Below are 23611 nucleotides of genomic sequence, written 5' to 3'. Positions count from 1 at the left end.
GGAAACCCGCTGTCGCCACATAGGCTACTCTTTTACAACAGGCAACAAGGGATCTTTATTTGCGCTTCCCACAGGCAGGATAGCACAAACCATGGCCTTTGTTGAACCAGTTATGGATCACTGGTCGGTGCAAGTGGTTTACACCTACCATTGAGCCTTGCGGAGCACTCACTCATGGTTTGGAGTCGGTATCTGGATTACAAATCTCATGCCTCGACTGGGATCTGAACCCAGTACCTACCAGCCTGTAGACTGATGGCCTAACTATGACGCCACCGAGGCCGGTATAATGACATCTGATATTTGACTACGCAAAACATTTTTTTCTTTAATTAATCTTTATTATAAGATTAACGTTTAAATTTTATTGGTCTACAGTATAACTCCATTGTGTTTCTTATCAATTATTCGACTTGATATAAAAAAAAATAGAATAAAAATTGCTTTGGAAAATAGTTTTACAAGGGTTTATTTTTTGTACAGTTTGTAAAAACATTGGTTAGTATGGATATAAAACAACAATGCTCAACCAAGAATGTCATCTGCTGATGGAGTTTGAAATTATATTATTTTGATTAGTTTATTCTACTAAACTGTATAAGAATATTAACTTTGTTCCGTCCAAGGTTCCACACCGCCTGATGACATTTGACCTGCTGAAGAATATTGAGATCTGCGTGATCACCGGACCGACCCCATCACTGGCAGAACTCGAGCTTGAGGTGACGCCCACTTTATTACACAAACTTTAGTATAGACTGTCTTACTTAATCTTGAATTTGTTAATCTCTCCCCTTTGTGGAGTGAAATGGCGAGATATAGGCAGTGTGTGATTTGGGTTTAAAAAATTTAAGTGTCATAAGGACTCCCTGTTTGCAAATCTTTAGAGCCCGCCACCAACCCAGCCAGCCCTGCCGTGCATCTCCAGTAGAACAGAAGACATACTAAATGTGTTGCATGAAACCATGGAAAAGATTGCTATTCAAGACTGGTTTCCCAGGATTTTGAGATATATGTTGACTCTGTCATTTCAAACAATCAATGTAATTTGTACAAATAATTTTTAAGAGCCATGCGAGTTTGTATGCTAGCCAAGCTAGAGAGTCCTATATGATTTTTAAGAGCCATGCAGGTTCGTATGCTAGCCAAGCTAGAGAGTCCTATATGATTTTTAAGAGCCATGCAGGTTCGTATGCTAGCCAAGCTAGAGAGTCCTATATGATTTTTAAGAGCCATGCAGGTTCGTATGCTAGCCAAGCTAGAGAGTCCTATATGATTTTTAAGAGCCATGCAGGTTCGTATGCTAGCCAAGCTAGAGAGTCCTATATGATTTTTAAGAGCCATGCAGGTTCGTATGCTAGCCAAGCTAGAGAGTCCTATATGATTTTTAAGAGCCATGCAGGTTCGTATGCTAGCCAAGCTAGAGAGTCCTATATGATTTTTAAGCTAGCCAAGCTAGAGGTCCTATATGATTTTTAAGAGCCTAGCCGTATGCTAGCTAGAGAGTCCTATATGATTTTTAAGAGCCATGCAGGTTCGTATGCTAGCCAAGCTAGAGAGTCCTATATGATTTTTAAGAGCCATGCAGGTTCGTATGCTAGCCAAGCTAGAGAGTCCTATATGATTTTTAAGAGCCATGCAGGTTCGTATGCTAGCCAAGCTAGAGAGTCCTATATGATTTTTAAGAGCCATGCAGGTTCGTATGCTAGCCAAGCTAGAGAGTCCTATATGATTTTTAAGAGCCATGCAGGTTCGTATGCTAGCCAAGCTAGAGAGTCCTATATGATTTTTAGCCAAGAGAGTCCATGCAGCAGGTTCGTATGCTAGCCAAGCTAGAGAGTCCTATATGATTTTTAAGAGCCATGCAGGTTCGTATGCTAGCCAAGCTAGAGAGAGATTTTTAAGTGCAGGTTCGTATAGCCAAGCTAGAGAGTCCTATATGATGTTTAAGATCCATGCAGGTTCGTATGCTAGCCAAGCTAGAGAGTCCTATATGATTTTTAAGAGCCATGCAGGTTCGTATGCTAGCCAAGCTAGAGAGTCCTATATGATTTTTAAGAGCCATGCAGGTTCGTATGCTAGCCAAGCTAGAGAGTCCTATATGATTTTTAAGAGCCATGCAGGTTCGTATGCTAGCCAAGCTAGAGAGTCCTATATGATTTTTAAGAGCCATGCAGGTTCGTATGCTAGCCAAGCTAGAGAGTCCTATATGATGTTTGCTAGCCTCAGGCTTCTGGACTCTCCTCAAAATCGCACACTGTATAAGTATAAACTTGGTTTATAGTTGCATCTATGGATGTTCATCATGAGGCACCGAATACAGTTTGTGGATGGCGAGATATTTAATTCTACAAAATTCTTATTTTAGACAGACTTACTTATTATGTATTTTTTATTTATTTTTTAAAACTGGAATCACAAATATAGTGGACTGTCCAAACCAGCCTCTGTGTAATCCAGATTTCTGTGTAAATGAAACGATCTCAGAGTCTCATTCAGTGACAATAGCTTGTGTGAAATCTGTGTATACCAGCACATTGAGTCAGTTCCCTTTAAATCTGCTTTAGATGAAAGTCCACTGTTAAAATATAAGTATTTAGTTTAAACCGGCCTCGGTGGCGTCATGGCAGGCCATCGGTCTACAGGCTGGTAGGTACTGGGTTCCGATCCCAGTCGAGACATGGGATTTTTAATCCAGATACCGACTCCAAACCCTCAAGGCTCAATGGGTAGGTGTAAACCACTTGCACTGACCAGTGATCCATAACTGGTTCAACAAAGGCCATGGTTTGTGCTATCCTGCCTGTGGGAAGCGCAAATAAAAGATCCCTTGCTGCCAATCGGAAGAGTAGCCCATGTAGTGGCGACAGCGGGTTTCCTCTCAAAATATGTGTGGTCCTTAACCATGTCTGACGCCATATAACCGTAAATAAAATGTGTTGAGTGCGTCGTTAAATAAAACACTTCTTTTAAACACTTCTTCTATTTAGTTTAAGTTATTTCCTATAAACATGCCAATCTTAATTTATTTTTATTGATATTTCCATTCTTGGTTACTTACAATTATCCTCCATATCATACATTTTTAGATTAAATGAAACTGAACAATTGTATTTAACTTTTCTTCTTATGCACATTGTTTTGTATGGGTTTTTATTTATTTTACTGCAGGTCAACAGGTTCTGGAAACCCGGCTATGAATCTCTGAAAGCTGTTAGTCAGCTTCATCCACGTAACTTTCCTACAAGTTTGTATCTTGACGACAATATTCTAGGGTACGTAGTCTTAGAACAATGTGACTAAACTTTCCTACAAGTCTGTATCTTGAGGACAATATTCTAGGTACGTAGTCTTAGAACAGTGTGACCAAACTTTGCTACAAGTCTGTATCTTGAGGATAATATTCTAGGTACGTAGTCTTAGAACAGTGTGACCAAACTTTCCTACAAGTCTGTATCTTGACGACAATATTCTAGGTACGTAGTCTTAGAACAATGTGACCAAACTTTCCTACAAGTCTGTATCTTGACGACAATATTCTAGGTACATAGTCTTAGAACAATGTGACCAAACTTTCCTACAAGTCTGTATCTTGACGACATTATTCTAGGTACATAGTCTTAGAACAATGTGACCAAACTTTCCTACAAGTTTGTATCTTGACGACAATATTCTTGGGTACGTAGTCTTAGAACAATGTGACCAAACTTTGCAACAAGTCTGTATCTTGACGACAATATTCTAGGGTACGTAGTCTTAGAACAATGTGACCAAACTTTGCTACAAGTCTGTATCTTGACGACAATATTCTAGGGTACGTAGTCTTAGAACAATCTGACCAAACTTTGCTACAAGTCTGTATCTTGACGACAATATTCTAGGGTACGTAGTCTTAGAACCATCTGACCAAACTTTGCTACAAGTCTGTATCTTGACGACAGTATTCTAGGGTACGTAGTCTTAGAACAATGTGACCAAACTTTGCTACAAGTCTGTATCTTGACGACAATATTCTAGGGTACGTAGTCTTAGAACAATGTGACCAAACTTTGCTACAAGTCTGTATCTTGACGACAATATTCTAGGGTACGTAGTCTTAGAACCATCTGACCAAACTTTGCTACAAGTCTGTATCTTGACGACAATATTCTAGGGTACGTAGTCTTAGAACCATCTGACCAAACTTTGCTACAAGTCTGTATCTTGACGACAATATTCTAGGGTACGTAGTCTTAGAACAATGTGACCAAACTTTGCTACAAGTCTGTATCTTGATGACAATATTCTAGGGTACGTAGTCTTAGAACAATATGACCAAACTTTGCTACAAGTCTGTATCTTGACGACAATATTCTTGGGTACGTAGTCTTATTACAATACAATATGACCAAACTTTCCTACAAGTCTACAGTAACTATTGCATCGAAGACTACATGGTATGTGCTGTACTGTCTATAGGATGTTTCTTCTCAGGTTTTTTTACCAAACGCTATCCCTCATAGTTAAAATGTTAGTGTGTATTGTTAAACAAATATTCCTCTACTTGGAAGTGTTTCTGTTGTTGGTTGGCTTTCCTAATTTTGACAGTGATGACTGTAAATTTGAACTGAATATTACCAACGAATACTTTAACTGTATGTGCTCTAATTGTTTCTTTTATTTGTTTCGATGTGGGTTGTTTTTGGGGGTTTGTTTTTTTGTTTAATTGTGTGGTTTTTGGGGGGGTTTTGTTTAATAATATGTAACATTTGGCTAGATCACTTATTGATCATAATTGTCTTGTGTAATGTTTCAGTTTTGTCGTGGTGAATACCGAGTTACATCGATGTCTGTGCAGCGTGCATTTAGCCAGCGGTCAGGACACCAGACAGACAGGTAACCGTGGTAGTTCTCCGGCAGGTTGTATGTATTATGGGTCATGCTAGGATCTGTTGTCATTGGTGGACCCATCGTTCTAGGATCTGTTGTCATTGGTGGACCCATCAGGTTGTAAGTATTATGGGTCGTTCTAGGATCTGTTGTCATTGGTGGACCCATCAGGTTGTAAGTATTATGGGTCGTTCTAGGATCTGTTGTTATTGGTGGACCCATCAGGTTGTAAGTATTATGGGTCGTGCTAGGATCTGTTGTCATTGGTGGACCCATCAGGTTGTAAGTATTATGGGTCGTGCTAGGATCTGTTGTCATTGGTGGACCCATCAGGTTGTAAGTATTATGGGTCGTGCTAGGATCTGTTGTCATTGGTGGACCCATCAGGTTTCTCTCATCCTAACCAGTGTTACTGGGGCAGGGGTTGAAATAGTGATTTTCAAAACAGATTTTTAAAAACCCAATTTTTTCAGTATGCTGCCATGAAAGTAACAGTTCAACATACACATGTATGAGTGGCTATTCTGTCTACTTTTGTTCGGCCGCTGCAATATTTTTACTCCACATAATCTCAAGTATTTATGGATAATGAACACAGCAACTGTAATTAGTCTTATTGAACAAGACTAAGAGAATCTGTTACTGTTGTGAGGTATAGGTAATGTTGTGGGGGGTTTTGTGAGTGCCAAGGTTTACTCATTTAATCATACATGTGAAAATATAGTTCTCATTCTGCAATGACATAAAAAAAATTAACAACTTCACAATAAATAATAAATGTTAATTTTGTTGTGACTGGTCAGTGATAAGGCTTCATATTAATGGTACTTACATTTTTGGTCCTTGTTCTGTGAGGTCTATTTGCTGGTTTAATGCGTCAGTCATTGGATTCCGGCTCTCTTTCTCCCAACTCTGCCCACGTGGGCTATTCCAGCCAATTACCAAGCTCCATTTTCCCCGCCAAGCTTCTCCGAGGCAAATGTCCCTGCAGACCAGCTCTGACCATCATAGACATGCTACGGGCCACCACACTTTGTTAAAACTATTTTTAAAACAATGATTCAACATGAAATAGCAACTATGCAAATATGTACATGTACCTCAACAAAATTCGGAAAAATATGAGTTATGAAATAGTCTCACATAAGAGCTAGACAGAATGTTCCTGTCTGGTGCAAAAGCTAGCTACTTCCTACAGTGGGCAAAACTAATGTTTCTAGTTCACAGTTTCGTTTAGATTGGCACATACATGTATGCTCTAACTCACTGGCCTGTTCTGTGTAGTACAGCATCACAAATGTATCCATATAGAATAGTGGGAGACAAAATTTAATTTGACTCCTGAAAGGCCATGGTATGTGCTGTTCTGTCTGTGAGGAAGTGCATATAAACAATATATGTTTACAGTTCGGTAGGAGAAGTGTGGGTCCTACCAAACTTTGCTAAGATTTGTAAAAACTCTAATAATTTAAACACGAAACTAAAAGTAACCATATAGTTTAACTGTATGGGAAGGCGTATTAAACAAACATTCCTTTCCTTTTTATTTTGTTTTTGATCAGTGTGACAAGATTAAAACAAGGAAAAACTAACCAGTTGACTAAACTAGTCCTCTTTCAAGAACCTTATTTTCTTCCTTGTTGGTCTTTTAAATGATCAAACTTCAAGTGGTTTGTCTCAGGAAAGGAAACATTTCAGGTGTTGCACGTGTATACATTGTATGAACCAGTCGTATGGATAATTTGTATACAACGTTGTAAGGGCTGTTCCAAAAATGATGATTGGGAAGATGGGAGGCCTTATTTCTTATCACATGCTTTGTTTACAATAAAAACTATTTCTTTCAGTCATAGACCCCTGTTCCATAAAAACAGTAATGCGAGTGTCCCTTATCCTACCCTCACTTCTCTCATCTCATATATTTTTGGATTTGCCCTAAGAGCATTTCCATTAGTTTTTGGGTTTTTTCTGCTCTGTGATTTATGTTTGTAACGGCAGTGTAACATGACACCATGGTGGTTTTCTATTGTTTGAGTTCATTTTGTTAAGTATTGGTATCATTATTTCCATATTCCTGATGAGTTTTGTATAAATTGATACTTGATATGTTAATGAAACTGACTTGAGTTTTTTTCAATGCTTGATTTACATGTGTTTCTTCTATTAGCAGAGAAGAGCATGTCACGTGAACGGCGGCGTGAGATTCTGCGGTCGTGGTATAAGAAAGTGATAGGCACCTACATGTCATCGTCGGTAGAAGGCAGTGACACAGGTACTCCATACACCCATTGTTAACACTACTTTATTACTGGCTGTGTAGGTGTGCTGCACTTTTCTTACACTCACCACTGGTTGGTTTTGTGTTCCTACCCGAGGCAGTGGGGGATTTTTCATTCAATTACTGCTTCAACCCACTAGACTAAATGAGGTGTAAGGCCACCTACACAGTATGGGTATGTCTCCCAAGTGTATGACCCCACGTAGGGGATGATTACCTGGCAGGTTTTGTGTACCCCGAGCTCAGGTGATACTGAGATAGCTCAACTGACAGCAAGCGTGGAGCACAGCCCTGTCAACTATTCCCAATGTCGAAAGGAAAATACTGTGGATTTACCATGCATCTCATTATCATCATCCATACTGTTTATGATGTCCTAACAAAAAATGTCCTTTATCTCTACAATCTTACTGTTTATCCTACCACTGTTTCTACTGACAGATTATGATGACCGATTAAAGCAAAGTCATAAACGTATACTAGCAGATTATAACTTTTGACATCACTCATGCTACATTACAAACTTGCTCATTTGACCTCTAGGTCATCGTACAATGTAGCTGAAATAACAGAAATAATAGCTTTTCCCCTTAATTTTTATGGTCTGCCGGATAAAGATAATAACTAGTTAATGATGTAGGATATCAGCTTTATTCTGTTCAGGCTGAAAGAGGAATTTCCCATTCTTACCTTCACAGGATAAAGCCAATATCCTACGTCATTAACTAGTTATTCTCTATTAATTAATTTGCCATGTTCATCATCATAATCACATGTTTTTCTCCCCCACAGGTCCGGCCGAGTTCTGCCACACCCCACTAGAGACGTACGTGGTCACCGACACTCACAAATGCTACGCTCTCGAGTCGGGTCAACATCAGATATTTGTCCTGTATCACATTTCCATTCCAACGTTCGCAATGAGGTGAGATCATTAATATTCACAATCATGTCTCCTCGCAGAGTGGTGGATCATGTAGCTATGATAGAATCAGATTTGTAGAAGTGTCACAGTAACAGTGGGTATTCCACATGGCTCTGTCAGCTGTGGGAAGGAAAGGAATGTTTGCTTAACGGCACCATAGTGTATTTAAAGCTACAGTTAGTTGGTGTCTAACATACGACTGTTCAAACACTTGCTCTAGCTGTTAGTTGTGAGTCATCATCATATTACAATCACTGACTCCGTCCCCACTCATCTACACTCTTCATCAGAACTCAACTTGCTCTAGCTGTTAGTTGTGAGTCATCATCATATTATAATCACGGACTCCGTCCCCACTCATCTACACTCTTCATCAGAACTCGACTTGCTCTAGCTGCTAGCTGTGAGTCATCATATTATAATCACTGACTCCGTCCCCACTCATCTACACTCTTCATCAGAACTCGACTTGCTCTAGCTGTTAGTTGTGAGTCATCATCATATTATAATCACTGACTCCGTCCCCACTCATCTACACTCTTCATCAGAACTCGACTTGCTCTAGCTGTTAGTTGTGAGTCATCATCATATTACAATCACGGACTCCGTCCCCACTCTTCATCAGAACTCAACTTGCTCTAGCTGCTAGCTGTGAGTCATCATATTATAATCACTGACTCCGTCCCCACTCATCTACACTCTTCATCAGAACTCGACTTGCTCTAGCTGTTAGTTGTGAGTCATCATCATATTACAATCACTGACTCCGTCCCCACTCATCTACACTTTTCATCAGAACTCGACTTGCTCTAGCTGCTAGTTGTGAGTCATCATTATATTATAATCACTGACTCCGTCCCCATTCATCTACACTCTTCATCAGAACTCGACTTGCTCTAGCTGCTAGTTGTGAGTCATCATCATATTATAATCACGGACTCCGTCCCCACTCATCTACACTCTTCATCAGAACTCGACTTGCTCTAGCTGCTATCTGTGAGTCATCATATTATAATCACTGACTCCGTCCCCACTCATCTACACTCTTCATCAGAACTCGACTTGCTCTAGCTGTTAGTTGTGAGTCATCATCATATTATAATCACTGACTCCGTCCCCACTCATCTACACTCTTCATCAGAACTCGACTTGCTCTAGCTGTTAGTTGTGAGTCATCATCATATTACAATCACGGACTCCGTCCCCACTCTTCATCAGAACTCAACTTGCTCTAGCTGCTAGCTGTGAGTCATCATATTATAATCACTGACTCCGTCCCCACTCATCTACACTCTTCATCAGAACTCTACTTGCTCTAGCTGTTAGTTGTGAGTCATCATCATATTACAATCACTGACTCCGTCCCCACTCATCTACACTTTTCATCAGAACTCGACTTGCTCTAGCTGCTAGTTGTGAGTCATCATTATATTATAATCACTGACTCCGTCCCCATTCATCTACACTCTTCATCAGAACTCGACTTGCTCTAGCTGCTAGTTGGGAGTCATCATCATATTATAATCACTGACTCCGTCCCCACTCATCTACACTCTTCATCAGAACTCAACTTACTCTAGCTGTTAGTTGTGTTATCATCATATTATAATCACTGACTCCGTCCCCACTCATCTACACTCTTCATCAGAACTCGACTTGCTCTAGCTGCTAGCTGTGAGTCATCATATTATAATCACTGACTCCGTCCCCACTCATCTACACTCTTCATCAGAACTCGACTTGCTCTAGCTGCTAGTTGTGAGTCATCATTATATTATAATCACTGACTCCGTCCCCACTCATCTACACTCTTCATCAGAACTCGACTTGCTCTAGCTGCTAGTTGTGAGTCATCATTATATTATAATCACTGACTCCGTCCCCACTCATCTACACTTCATCAGAACTCAGACTTGCTCTTCACTTAGTTGTATTTCAAAAACAAATGCAATTAATGTTTATGTCAATTATTATGTTTGTAGAAAAAAATACCAGTATTTTAGCACACATTTTAATGAACAAGACCATTTTCTTTTTTAGATGTTATTTCATGTTTTTATGCATTTATTTAGGGGAAATATTTCATTTATTTGTAGGAAAAATTATCAAAGGTTACTGCCTTTAATGTGACAGAAACTTATTTACATTTACAACATTGACTGGCATTGTTTTACAGATCAGTGACACAGAAAACCCTCAGCTACTTGACGAAAGACAAGCAGGTCAACATATGACAGAAACTGTTCTACAAGACCCAGCAATCGAGCAATACAGAACATGCATGATCAGCTCCCAGCAGGATGAATGTGGTGGAATCCATGGCACTCTTGCTTAGCCAGTTTTAAGAGCAGGGTCCAACAGAGCTTATAGATGAACTTTTGTGAACATCATTTTGAATGGCCTGGTGGTTAAGTCGTGTGCCTTAAGACTGGTAGATGGTGGGTTCATGTCCATTTACTGGCTTCCATCTAGTGAGATTTAACAGGTCATCGGGGCCAGTACATCAACATCTCTCTCATCAACCAGTACAACTAACGATCATTAACCCACCGTCCTGCCCAGACAGAGCTCAGATGGAGGAGGTGTAGACTCGGGTCAGCATCTTGAACCCAGGAGATACAGGTAGGAGAATAAAAATCAACTTGAAATGAGTGTTCCGAACACGGACCATCTAACCACAGGAAGTTACCAACTTGCCTAACGATGAGATCTAGTTCATCATTCAATGGTCACTGCTGCTACAGTAATATAGAGTTGAACTCGTCCAAGACCAATTTCTCCATTTGCTGGTCTTCAGTTGGCTAGAGACGGCAGAGGTTGCATGTTATTTCCATCATTGTAACATTCAGTATCACTTCCAGCTGGTGTCTAACAGAAAAACTTGCTATTCATGTATTAGTGAATTGTATCTTCTTATAGATTTATTTTTGTATACATGTACATGTGGGGAAAACATTTCACATTACATATTTATATTTGATAAATAAATTTTACATTTATTTGCAAAACTATCTTGCTTTATTCCAGAGTTATTTTAATATCTATATAGATGTACAAATGTAACTACATATATTTATAAATCTTAAACACCTTCGTTGAGAAAATCGGTTTCTGTACATTTTGCTTCTAGTGCTCGGGTAGAAGGGAAACAACATTTTAATTTGGAATCAAGAGTAGAAATCCACTGCCACACCAAACATGTAGGTTACCTTTCCCATTTGAATTTTCACACTAGCAGGATTCGGGGTCCACCGAGGGAAATCTGTCTTATAGGCGACTGCTCCTAGAGCAAGTGTTCCAGCTGTGAGCACTGCCACAACATAGTTGACCCTTTTTATTCGTCTACCAGAGAGAGGTACATCCTTGTCTATCAAGAAAGGAACGGAATATATATTTAAATCTTACCGCACATGAGAACTATCAGCTGATCAAAGTTAATTGGGACTTTTTAACATTATGATGGCTCCCGTGTGCAAGCGATTTTGTGGAACTTTTTGCCTTGCATGGTCACGAGAAAAAATCTATTGTTTGATATTTTTGGCCACTCATGAAAATCTCACTGTGTGGGCTAAATTTGACAATTGACCAAAAGAAAATGAATGAATGAATGTTTAATGACACCCCAGCACGAAAAATACATCGGCTATTGGGTGTCAAACTATGGTAATGGAAAAACAAAGTGATGATCAACATCAATATAAAAATTCAAGGTTTAAACAAAAACAGTGTAAAGAACTGTGCAAAAACACAAATATCACAGAATTTTACAGATACTTAATTTTACTCAAAACTTCAATTTTGTGAATGAAAATTTCATCACGATGACGGTCATAACCAAACTAGCTTACCACTTGGCTCATAGAGTGCCGTAAAATTGCTATGAGGCAACAGCTGAGCAAAGTCTGAATAAACATTTTGCACTGCTTATAGCTCAACACCTCAGCACATTTTAAACTACATCCATTTGGTGTCCAACACATGGTCATGGACATTGGTCAACTGAACGAGAGGAAACCCACTGCCACCATATAGGCCACTCCTACCAAGAAAGCTGCTCGGGTTCATTTTAGATATAGTTTTCAGACAGGACAGTACATACCTTTGATGGATCACCGTTTGTTGGGATGAAAAAAAAAAAAAAAAAAATTGTCAATCCAGCAACCCATCACCCGAGATCAGCAGTTGTTTTGGGGTTGTTTAACGACACCACTAGAGCACATTGATTTATTAATCACGGACTATTTGATGTCAAACATTTGGTAATTCTGACACAGTCTTAGGAAACCCACTACTTATTTCCATTAGTAGCAAGGGATCTTTTATATACACCATAGACAGGATAGCACAAACAAGGGGTTTTGGTATACCAGTCATGGTGAAATGGCTGCAACGAAAAATAGCCCAATGAGCCATCGATGGAGATCAATCCTAGACCAACTGCGTATGAAGCAAGCACTTTACCACTGGGCTATATCCCGCCCTTCTGATTATTAATCTGAGGAGGGGTGGGTCCTACCCACTAAGAATGACAAAAACTAAACACAACTGAAAGCATTTATTACTTCTCATATAATTGATTGCACAAAAAATATGAACAATTACATATAGTTCATTATCACATGGCACATTATTGTAGCAATTTATTGATGAACTACTCAGTATTATTATTATTAGCACATCTACAGTTACTACAGCAACAACACGAGCAGATTATTACCAAACTATTGCTTGCTAATTTTGTGGATTTCCGTACACGCATTCGTAATTTGCTTACCGTAACAATTTGTACGATTATAGTAATTTTATAAATCTCTATTTTTGTACTGAATTAAAACATTGAGATTATATTAGCTGTGTTGATACAAACGTCATAAAACGTCATATTACTCTAAAAAAAAATTTAACTTTAACTTTAGAAAAGAAACAAAGTTACTATTTATTCAATAAAAAAAATTATTCTAGAAATATCCGTTAGAAATTTTCATTTCAAATAAGATGCTGACAATTTATAAAGAATTTTTTGTGTTGTGTTATGTACAGACACGGTCACTGGTCAGTAAGTAAATAACCCAATAATATCGTATATAACACATGTGTGATATTTTCCATAAGAAAATACAAACATTATTTGTTCCCCAATATGACTGATTATTGGGTAATAAAATGAAATAACTTTTCCAAACTGTAGTCAGCACAGACTAATATTTCTCTTTAAAATATTAAAAGTCCATGTATTTGGTTAAATTTCATACATGTATTATTACACTGAATCGGTGACTACAATAACAAATCAGTTATATGAAAAGCCCACCACCATTATGTAATATGAAGATTCCAATTTAAAACTGAAATCAATTTTTAAATATTTTAATTACATATATTATAAGTTTGCAATATGTAATTAAATATTAGATAATATAAAAAATTAAAAATAGATATAAATATCCCCAACATTTTAAAGTTCAGACTGTGGAATGGTGGTGAGGTTTGGAATGAATTTTATTCAAAGTTAGAACTTCATGGAATTAATTTGGTTCCCATCATAAAGAATATAAAAGTAATCTTGCCAAACTGTGACGCCCAATAGCTGATATATTTCTCGTCTGGGGCGTGTTCAATGATGGGTTTACTCCTTTTCTTTTTCTTTTCTTGGCCAAATTGAGCATCCTGTCATGTTTGCAAAACATAAAAACCAATATATGTATCCTGTTTACATAGTAATGTTGGAAAATCATCAGATTTCCTATAACCATTCCAAACTCCACCATATTTTCTTCCACAAAGCTTTTGAAACTATAACACCGACAGACAAACAGTAAAAACCCTGCTATAAGACACCATGGATAACAACCACCAGTCTACTATGAGCTTCAAATGTGGCCGTCTATCGTGATGAAAATGTGCTAGATCTTGGAAAGTAGGGGACGGGAGTGAGCTTTTCCTCAAGCAATAATGGCGGGGACAGTTTTCGTGTTGCAGCACTAAAATGCACAATTGTTTCATCTCTGCTGCACCCCTCCCCACCCCCCACCCACCCATGTTTTCACCTGTACCTATGTTATCTGCTCATTAATGTATTCAGGTGGCTCTTATAGAAAGGTATTACTGTAAGAAGAGATAGGTGTCACTCTACAACTGGTTCAGTTTTAACCACACACCACTTGCCTTTCCATTCCCATCTGTTTTCATCAAACCTTAGATTGGAAAACGTATCTATCATTCAGTTACAAGTCATCGAGTATTTACACATTCAGTAGACACACATACTAACTGGTTAACAATGAAGGACACAAACCTTATTCTGTGAAACGAGAATAGTTTTAAAATTCACTTGCCATTTTGTCTGTTTCGCCTCATTAACCAGTTAGTTTTTATCCTGCAATCCAACAAGACTATGAAGGGAAGAATAGTGGCTTATAGTTTTTCTCTGCTTTACTGTACAGTGGAAACCAGCCATTTTAATATATGTTATACATTATAGTCCCTGTGTTCAGTAACAGCAAGCAATTTACAAACTATTTGACTGGTTCCTGATACTGTCATTTGACAGGATGTCAGTGTCGTAAACACCCACATGGTGACAGGATGTCAATGTTGCAAATACCTGCACGACAGGATGTCAATGTCCCAAGTACTCGCTCAATGACAGGATGGCAATGTCACAAATACTCAATGACAGGATGGCAATGTCAGAAATACCAAATCGTTGACAGGATGTCAATGTCACAAATACTCAATGACAGGATGGCTATGTCACAAATACCAAATCGATGACAGGATGTCAATGTCACAAATACTCAATGACAGGATGGCAATGTCACAAATACTCAATGACAGGATGGCAATGTCGCAAATACCAAATCGTTGACAGGATGGCAATGTCACAAATACTCAATGACAGGATGTCAAGGTCACAAATACTCAATAACAGGATGGCAATGTCACAAATACCAAATCGTTGACAGGATGGCAATGTCACAAATACTCAATGACAGGATGTCAATGTCACAAATACCCACTCAATGACAGGATGTCAGTGCCACACATACCCACTCAATGACAGGATGTCAATGTCACAAATACCAAATCCCATTTAGTGCTCCCTTTTTTGTGTTAGTTGGCCCTCTCCTACACACTGTCCCTGGTGAGTTCTTATGTAAAGTCAAATCAGGATTGCAGGATGAGTTCTTATGTAAAGTCAAATCAGGATTGCAGGATAAATAAATTAATGTATATACTTGAATGTAACATTCCGCTGATAACCCATAACCAACCACCACAATGACTGGCAATCCAAGGTCGTCATTGAAAACAGACTTCAGCCGCATGGGCGAATCAACAAATGACAAGAGTAGGGTTGGTAGAATGACACCGAAATATGTTTTATATTTCACCAACAAGTAACACAGTGTAAAACTAAAATATTAATCCCACGAAAGCAGATAATACTACAGCAGATTATTACTATAATAGATAGCCGGTTAAAGGGACATACCCTAGTTTCAGCCCATAAAAGTTTGGTTAATCTACAAACCTGTAACACATTCTAAATGATTTGGATAAAGTTACAATTGAGTGAAACATGAGTTAGTGACTGAAATGGTGAAATAACCTCTAAAAATATACTAAAACTCGACTTCATAACTGTTACTTCTCAGACGCATGTGCGTTTTTAAAAATATGATAAATGCATTTTGTGATATTAAAAACACCAGGATGACCAAAAACACTTCGAACATATGGAAATGGATAATCTAAACAATAAAATCTAAGTAAAGTATGATTTCAGCTATCAAAAATGGCTCGAACAGTCAAAAACATGCCTTAGTGTTTAAAAACTAGGGTATGTCCCTTTAAGTGCAAACTAACAATCACACATTTTAAAAATGTGGTTAGCATTTAATTACTATTTAAAGAAGCTAATTAGTACTATAATATTACAAGATAAAAAGATATTAAAATCTTTAAATATTTAAACAAAATGAAAATCAATTTATTTTGTTTAAGAACACGACAAGAGAACATTGATTTATTAATCGACGGCAATAAGACATTAAATATTCGATAGTTCTAAAATTATAGTCTTAGAGAAAACACACTCCATTTTTCCATTAGTAGCAAGGGATCATTTGTATGTACCATCCCAAACAGGATGGCACATACCACCGCCTTTGATATACAAGTTGTGGAGGGTATTGTTTGGAACAGGAAAATTAACACTAACAGAAAAACCTACATGAACCCAAAAGAATATTTGTAAACACCAAAAAGGTAACTTAATCAAACAAGTATCAAATTAAAAAGACTGGTGATAAATAATATATAAAACCATGACATTAAAATATTTGGTGAGTGAGCTCCGTGGTCTAGTGGATAATCAAGCTGACAACAGTGGTTCAAATCTCGTCAAAGCTGGCTCATACATTCTTTCTCATCTATCATCCTCTGCCTATCATTCTCATTATCTTAATATAAAAAAACCTTTCCAATTTCTCCCACGATTTCAATCTATTTCGACCCTTTCTGTCAATTTCCTCCGACACTGTCTTCTGAGCTGTCCACACTATCGCCTACCTGTCTCAACTTCCTCCATGGGTGCAGTCTCTGTGTATTTCCCAGCACCCACCTGGCATCCTCGTCCTTTGCCGCTAATAAAGCTGGTCTGACCCACAGCACTAACTAACGACCGCCGGTAGTAGGGGTGCATAGTAGGTGGTTACAAGTGCCTCTTAACAATGCCAGAAGTAACTAATGAACACTGCCTGAAGTGGTCAGACTAAGCCCATAGCTAAAAGCTGATGGGGAATGGCAGGTGTGTGGCACAGATAGCTACAAGAGACGAGCACCTGTCGCGGTTGGAGAGACAAGGACTGGGATATGGAGGTGGACAGCGAAAGAAGTTGAAAGATAGGAGGAGTTGCCAGATCGGGAAGAAATGAGATGGAATTCAAAGGAGAGAACGGAAAGGGGGCAGTGGGATAAAAAAATAAATAATAATAATAATAATATAAAACAATGAAAAGACGTATGGGATATAAACAAAGTTCCAAGCTATACCGACAAGTGTCCAGTATGTGGTTCTTGCTAACAAACAGTTAAATCACAGAATGTGTTAAACATGCTTGTGATTACGGCAAATGAATAAATTATCACTATTATTATTCTCTATTATGACGCTGAATGAATAAACAGTTCGCGGAAATAAAACCTTAAAATGTAAGTATTTATTAATTACGCATAAGAAAATATAAGAGATTTTTAAACAACACACCACAGTGAAAAATGAAGCACCATATATGCCAAATAAGGATAAACATGTAGCTGCAAGAAAAATACACCTGCTTATTACACATGGAATATAAAATAAACATTTTAACTGATAAAATAGGAACTTTTACATTTAAGACCAATAGTTGGTACAGTGATGTCCAATATACAGAAATGAAAATGACAGGACAAAATATCTAGAAAAATCTGCAGGGTGTCATAAAGTTGGATATTACAGTGACGTTTTCCTCAGAAATGAAGGACTTGAACAGTTTGAGAAGAATTTCATTTCTAAATACGAATAGCACACAGTTGTCAAAGTACAGTCTGCACTCACCCCAAACCCTTCAACCTATGATACATAGGTTGGTGTTGTCATACACACATAAAACGTTTACACCAATGTATGTTTGTGCTGAATATTTACTTATTTTAGTGTTATTTATCAAAATAATAAGTGATTCGAAGATATTATTCGATATGATAAAACGTCATTAAGTGTAGTTATTTTTAAACGCTGATTTATTTTAGTAATTATGCGTGTGTGCCTAAAGACTTCCAACAGACCAAAATACTGGGTCAAATTGAGGGAACAATTATCGGTGATTGAACATCCCATGTCAAGGTTAGGAATATCTTATTTCATATATATTGAAGCTTATTATGCCACTAGTTCAGTGACAGAACCACCTAAACTTGAGTTCACTACACAGGAGCCACAGTGTCTCTGTTAGTATAAAGGTAATCACTATATTACTGGACTGTTAAAATCACAAGCCTCATGCTGTTATGTGAAAACTGAATTGTACGTTGTTTACCGTTACGCATGAATTGAAAAAACAGCTTCATCTGATGAATATTAATATTTTAACATTTAAACATTTATAATAGGTCACTAAATTTATTATGCCCTGCCCTTCCCCATCATGCCATTGTGTGTCGATGGTTGGTTGTTATGATTTATGACATGTGGGGGCACAAACACATATTGTTTGATTTAAATGTAGTAGGACAAAAAACAAGGTAAATGATTTGGGCCTCAAGTGTGTGTGTGTGTGGGGGGGGGGATGGTGGGGGAGGGTGTGGTTAACATTAAGAGCATGATACTCTCTTTAGTTAAAAAATACATGTATATTAAAAATAACCTATTGATATTTGTAGACAGTTAAAAAAATTAAAATTTAAAATGACAAAACCCAAGAGTTCTGTAGTTGAGGTTTGTCATTTGCAGTAGCTAATCAAGCTGTGGTATGGGGAGTTGTGCTTCGATTTTAAAAACTATAGCTCACGTCATTCTAGACACTGGTGTTTGTAAACTGTAACAACTGTACATAAGGTAAAAGAAAAGAAAAAAAGATTCTAATTTGCTAGTTAAATTTTTGGGGAACTAACATAAACATAGTGCTTCTGGCTTATCAGATTTAACTTGAAGATTCCATGGCTAAAAGAAATAGGCTGCTCATTCTTTGAACGGAGTTATCTAGATGTCAATGTTTCTGGAATAACTATAAGTGTCACATAAAAAACGTCAAATGTTAAATAAACAACGAATAGAAATATTAAAACAACAAATAAAATGAGTTCCAAAGACATTGTTACAATTAAATAAGTTTAAATTAAAACTTTACAAATTAATTTGCATCTTTCACCACACCTCTATTTTCATAAACCATTTATGGGTTATGCAAAAAACAAAACAAAATTTAGGTACCAGTAACACCTTCTGTTTTTTTTTTGCATAACCCGTTATGACCATGTAAAATACATCTTAAATTTAATGCTCAAACAAAAATGCAAAATCAAGACTTGTACGATCGACACACGAATGAGGCCTGTTTATCTAATTAAAATACACAGATATCAGTTCACATGAAAATTATTATTGTGGATAAAACAAAATGTCTGAATCAGCTCAGGGGACATAACTCATCTGAATTACCGATACAAGAATAACATGGTAGTAAATATAATTTTACTGGAATTCATACAATCAGATGTCATATGTAAATAATTATGTCACAGTAAGTCAATGGAAATGTACACAAATACAAAATGTCAAGTTATAAAAGGGAGATAACCAACCATGTCAGTTATAAAGAAAAATCTGAATTATAGGGTAGAAAAAGTATCCATTATTAAAAGTAACAATTTTGTTTTCACAACTGTTTGTACAATTTTGTTTTTACAAAAGATTAGCAAATAAAAATCATTCCAGTTCCAACATTTTAAAAATGCTTTACATTTCAGCACAGAAAAGATTTGAAATGTTTTAATTTAATTGAGCCTATTCTTATTGTCATTTACATACATACAAGGTTAAAAAAAAAGAAAAAAAGCAAACACATACCTGTATAGGCTAAATATACAATTATTATATACATGTTAAAAACTTAAACAATACTGTAATCATAGGTGACTTCCGACATACACCATGTCACAACAACAATAAGCTAAATACATGTAGCAAAATAAGCAATCAAAACAAACTGGACTAAAATATTCAACAAAGTATGTGTTATTAAAGAATATTATTTTCAAATAAAAAAATAAACCAGTGATCGAACTTGCCATTCATCATCCTTCAAAATAATAATGGTCTTGACAGATAAAATTATGCATGCATTTCATATTGCCCCTTACAGTTCACCGGGTCAAAGTTCAAAGTGCACCTAGCTATGAACTTTGCATGAAATAAGACATTGCTTGCCATTGGTGAGATATGTGACAGAACATGTCGTAATTTTAATGTTTTCATCAGGCCAGTGTCATGTAGCACATACACCCAGAGATCACCCAGAAAACGTTTGTGAACTATTAGATTGGTTCCCAAAGCTGTCAATTTGTTTACTGTGAAGCGCATAAACCAGTCTAGCTGAACTTAGCACTGCTGTTGGTGAGAGATGTGCGAGGACATGTCATCTGGCCAGTAAATTCCTGTGATTTACTTGGACTAGTATCAGTGTACCAGCTACTATTGTACGTGAAACATGTGCAGGGTTCAAGTAAACATGAGGATGACATTCTATATGTGGGACAGGAAAGATGCTTCCTGTCCTATCTGAAATCAGTACCGTAATCCCTCTTTTTGTATCTATTTCAAAGGGTCAGGGCTTGTAGTATCATAGTATAAATATGAATGAAATGCTGAATGAAGGAGTTTTTGCTACATGTTACTATTGCCGATTTGATTTGGTGGTATACACCCTATACATACTGTAACTAAAACAACATGTGGTAATATCTTAAAACATTTTGTCTGGCCTGAACAAACAAGCTGAACAAACATAACAACATGTGCTCAAGCTGGGCATGCTTCACAATAACTTCATTTTGTTTTGCTTTCTTACTTTACCCTACTCTAAAACATAAAAATTAACCTGATTTACAACACTAACAGTTCCAGAACTCATCACATGGGGGTGGGGAGTATGAGGCAGTTGTTTTGTATACTGATCACCCACAATATAAAACTGTATTTAAACCAAGCAAATACAGAGAAGAAGAATAATGGACGCTACTAGGTATAAAACAGAACCAGAGTGCCTACTGTCTCCCCCATGTGAGCAATTCTGAAAGAACCCTGAAATATTTGGTACAAATATTCCTGATTTTAAATACAACAACATGTTTGTGTTACATGATATATGCAAACAAACCAGTTAATATAGCATGAGCAAACGAAGTGGTCTTCCTGCTAATGTATCCAAATATCTGTACCTTCGCAGTTAACATTATACCATTTGGTTTATTCCACAGATGACAATATAGGGGCTGGGTTAAGCACCTCAGGTATTTTATATAGATGGAGTGAAAAACTGCACCTATATAATCGTTTCTAGAACAACAGACTAATACAAAAACAAATTAAACAACTGATGAAGAATCAATCTACCATTAAATAACAAATTTATATGGAAACAAGTTTTTAATTGGAAACTTAGGGCCGAGTTTTCGAAAGATGATTACTGCAAGTGTTCTTGAGGTGAACTAAATGTGTAAAATATGACAAGTACATGCGGCTAAACATCCGTCTTTAGGGTACTTATTAAAAATAAATGGCTGTTTAGGCTAAAAACAAGCAATTACGGGTAAAATATCTCCTATATTTCGGCTCATAATGTGAATGACTAAAAGATAAATAATAGTTTAAACTATAAGCTGGTACAGGAAACTGGAGCCAGGATGCGACAATAAAGGCACAAATACAGCTGTGTTAACACATACACATGTACTAGTTAAAGCATGTACACAAACCGACATCACTAACGCAACAAAACAAGTAACAGGCAGCCCTTCACATTCGAAACAGGCGAGTGATAAATCGCTCCCTTGACAAGCTAATTAGAATACGGACAATAAATCAAAGATGTAACAAATACTGGGACTGGACAAGGCTACAGGGAGTGGTATACCAATTAATATTTCGCAGTCATAGTTGGAAACACATCTAGCTTTGAATGTCACATTAAATAACACCATGGCTGCCTATTGGTGAGATGTGTGACAGGACTTGTGATAAAATGTTCTTTCATTTGGCCTAATTCACGAACTAGCTACTATCATGCAAGAAACATGTGCAGAGTTCTACTAAAATTAGGATGACAGTCTGTGTATAGACGATGGGCAGTAGTAGAGTAGTCAAAGACATGTCTCAATAAGTCTCAAACTAGCTTTTTAATCCCACAATTTTCTCTGATCTACTTTAACAGAGATGTGCTGTAGTCATTATATCCTTGGTGTATAGCTTGAAGGAAATGATGCATGTAGCAGTTTCAGGAACATGTTACTATTGTTGTCGGTGGAATTGTGGTCTGGTGGTATACACTCTATACACCAGGATGTACACTATTAACATATCTTTAGGTGTATGATTAACTGAAGGTGCACAAAGATGTTGAAATGTAATCACATCCTTTAAGATGGTAAAGACTGAAGACGGAACTTCACTGCATTAGCTATTCAGGCTATCGTTTATGCAAAATATGTTTTTGCATAAATCTGTGAACATTGTATTACCTTTCTCCAACAAATATTTCCAGTACAAATTGAGCAGGGTGTCATATATCATATAGATATAGATATAGATATGTATATATATATACATACACATCACAAACTGATTACAACTGAAACACAGGCATGGAAATAAGCACAGTGCCTGGTAAACCCATACAGAGACTACCATAACAACACATAAATCAAGAGGTTAGGAGACATTCGTCATGTTTACAACTGTCATTACTTTTTATTAAAGATGCACTAGTCCTTTGTTATTTTTTCATATCACTGTTCTCATGCTACTAATATTTGTATGTGTATCTTATACTGGCATAAAACACAACTAATGCATATGGTGGTGTTTTTGTTTAATCACCAGTTGTTAAGAACAAAACACCATTCTGGACTTTGTCCCATGGTTGACATCCAATAGCCGACGACGTGCTCTAGTGGTGTCATTAAACAAAACAAAAACCATTTTGTCCCGTGGTGACCTCATAATAACCTCGACAATCATTACCGACTTATTTGAACGCCTGTAAGAAGATGTCAGGACTGACAGTAACTGAACCATCTTCTAGATGTAAATGACAAAGATGTCTATTTCCTACAAACTAGGTCACTTGCAATCAGCCAATGATGTCACAGGTATAATGTACATTTCATAAAGTTTCTATCAATTTATTGACTTTAAATCACATGACTCACAAACAATATTCTATAAGCAAAAGGAATCTATTTGGTACAAATGTCTGAGAGACATCAGTATACAAATACATGTTGGGCTTTTTTCGACAGTCCTGTAAGATGAAAAAGGCTCTATAAAGAGTTGATCCTAAACATAAGCAAAAGATGATCAAGCTAGTACAAATGATGTACGAGTTGCTGACTGACATAATGGGCCACATTTACAAAGCCTGCTCTTGTCTTACATGTGTGTAACTACACGCAGTTACACTACGTAAACACCTGTGTTTAAGACAAAAACACGCTTTCGTCAATTCAAACCAATCAGTTTTCACTTCCATTATTTGTTTGTATCATACTTCATACATACCATCTAACATAAACACACAACTCTTTGATCTCGCCGTAAATGCAATCTTTTGTTTTCATGATGTTAAAATATCTACCTTCATACTTAAGTGAACAATCAGAAGAACTGAACTTATTAACTATGGTATTCTGCAAAGATGAATTCCTACGGTCTCAACAAATAAATTCTAGATTCCAGTTTTACCTGAAAACATTACTGTCAAAGGGATATATGTGCA

At 37.1% G+C, this 23611-nt stretch overlaps 1 protein-coding gene across 2 annotated transcripts in view; it reads left to right on the top strand.

Moving 5' to 3' along the window:
- LOC121381905 (protein fuzzy homolog) overlaps positions 1-11083 on the top strand; it is a 61269-nt gene extending 50186 nt beyond the window's left edge. Inside the window, exons 6-11 of one of the 2 annotated variants that reach the window (XM_041511310.1) lie at positions 627-722; positions 3172-3275; positions 4796-4875; positions 7040-7141; positions 7940-8072; positions 10249-11083. In XM_041511310.1, coding sequence (XP_041367244.1) covers positions 627-722; positions 3172-3275; positions 4796-4875; positions 7040-7141; positions 7940-8072; positions 10249-10306 — 573 coding nt within the window. In that variant the 3' untranslated portion in view covers positions 10307-11083. Of the gene's footprint in view, positions 1-626; positions 723-3171; positions 3276-4795; positions 4876-7036; positions 7142-7939; positions 8073-10248 lie in introns of both variants that reach the window. The other variant, XM_041511309.1, reaches the window with a different exon arrangement.
- Positions 11084-23611: the final 12528 nt, after the last annotated feature.

This window comes from Gigantopelta aegis, chromosome 9 (genome assembly GCF_016097555.1).
Source record: "Gigantopelta aegis isolate Gae_Host chromosome 9, Gae_host_genome, whole genome shotgun sequence".
Classification (NCBI taxonomy): domain Eukaryota; kingdom Metazoa; phylum Mollusca; class Gastropoda; order Neomphalida; family Peltospiridae; genus Gigantopelta; species Gigantopelta aegis.
The sequence above is the reverse complement of the archived record's forward strand: the minus strand, read 5'-3'. Positions and strand labels throughout refer to the sequence as shown.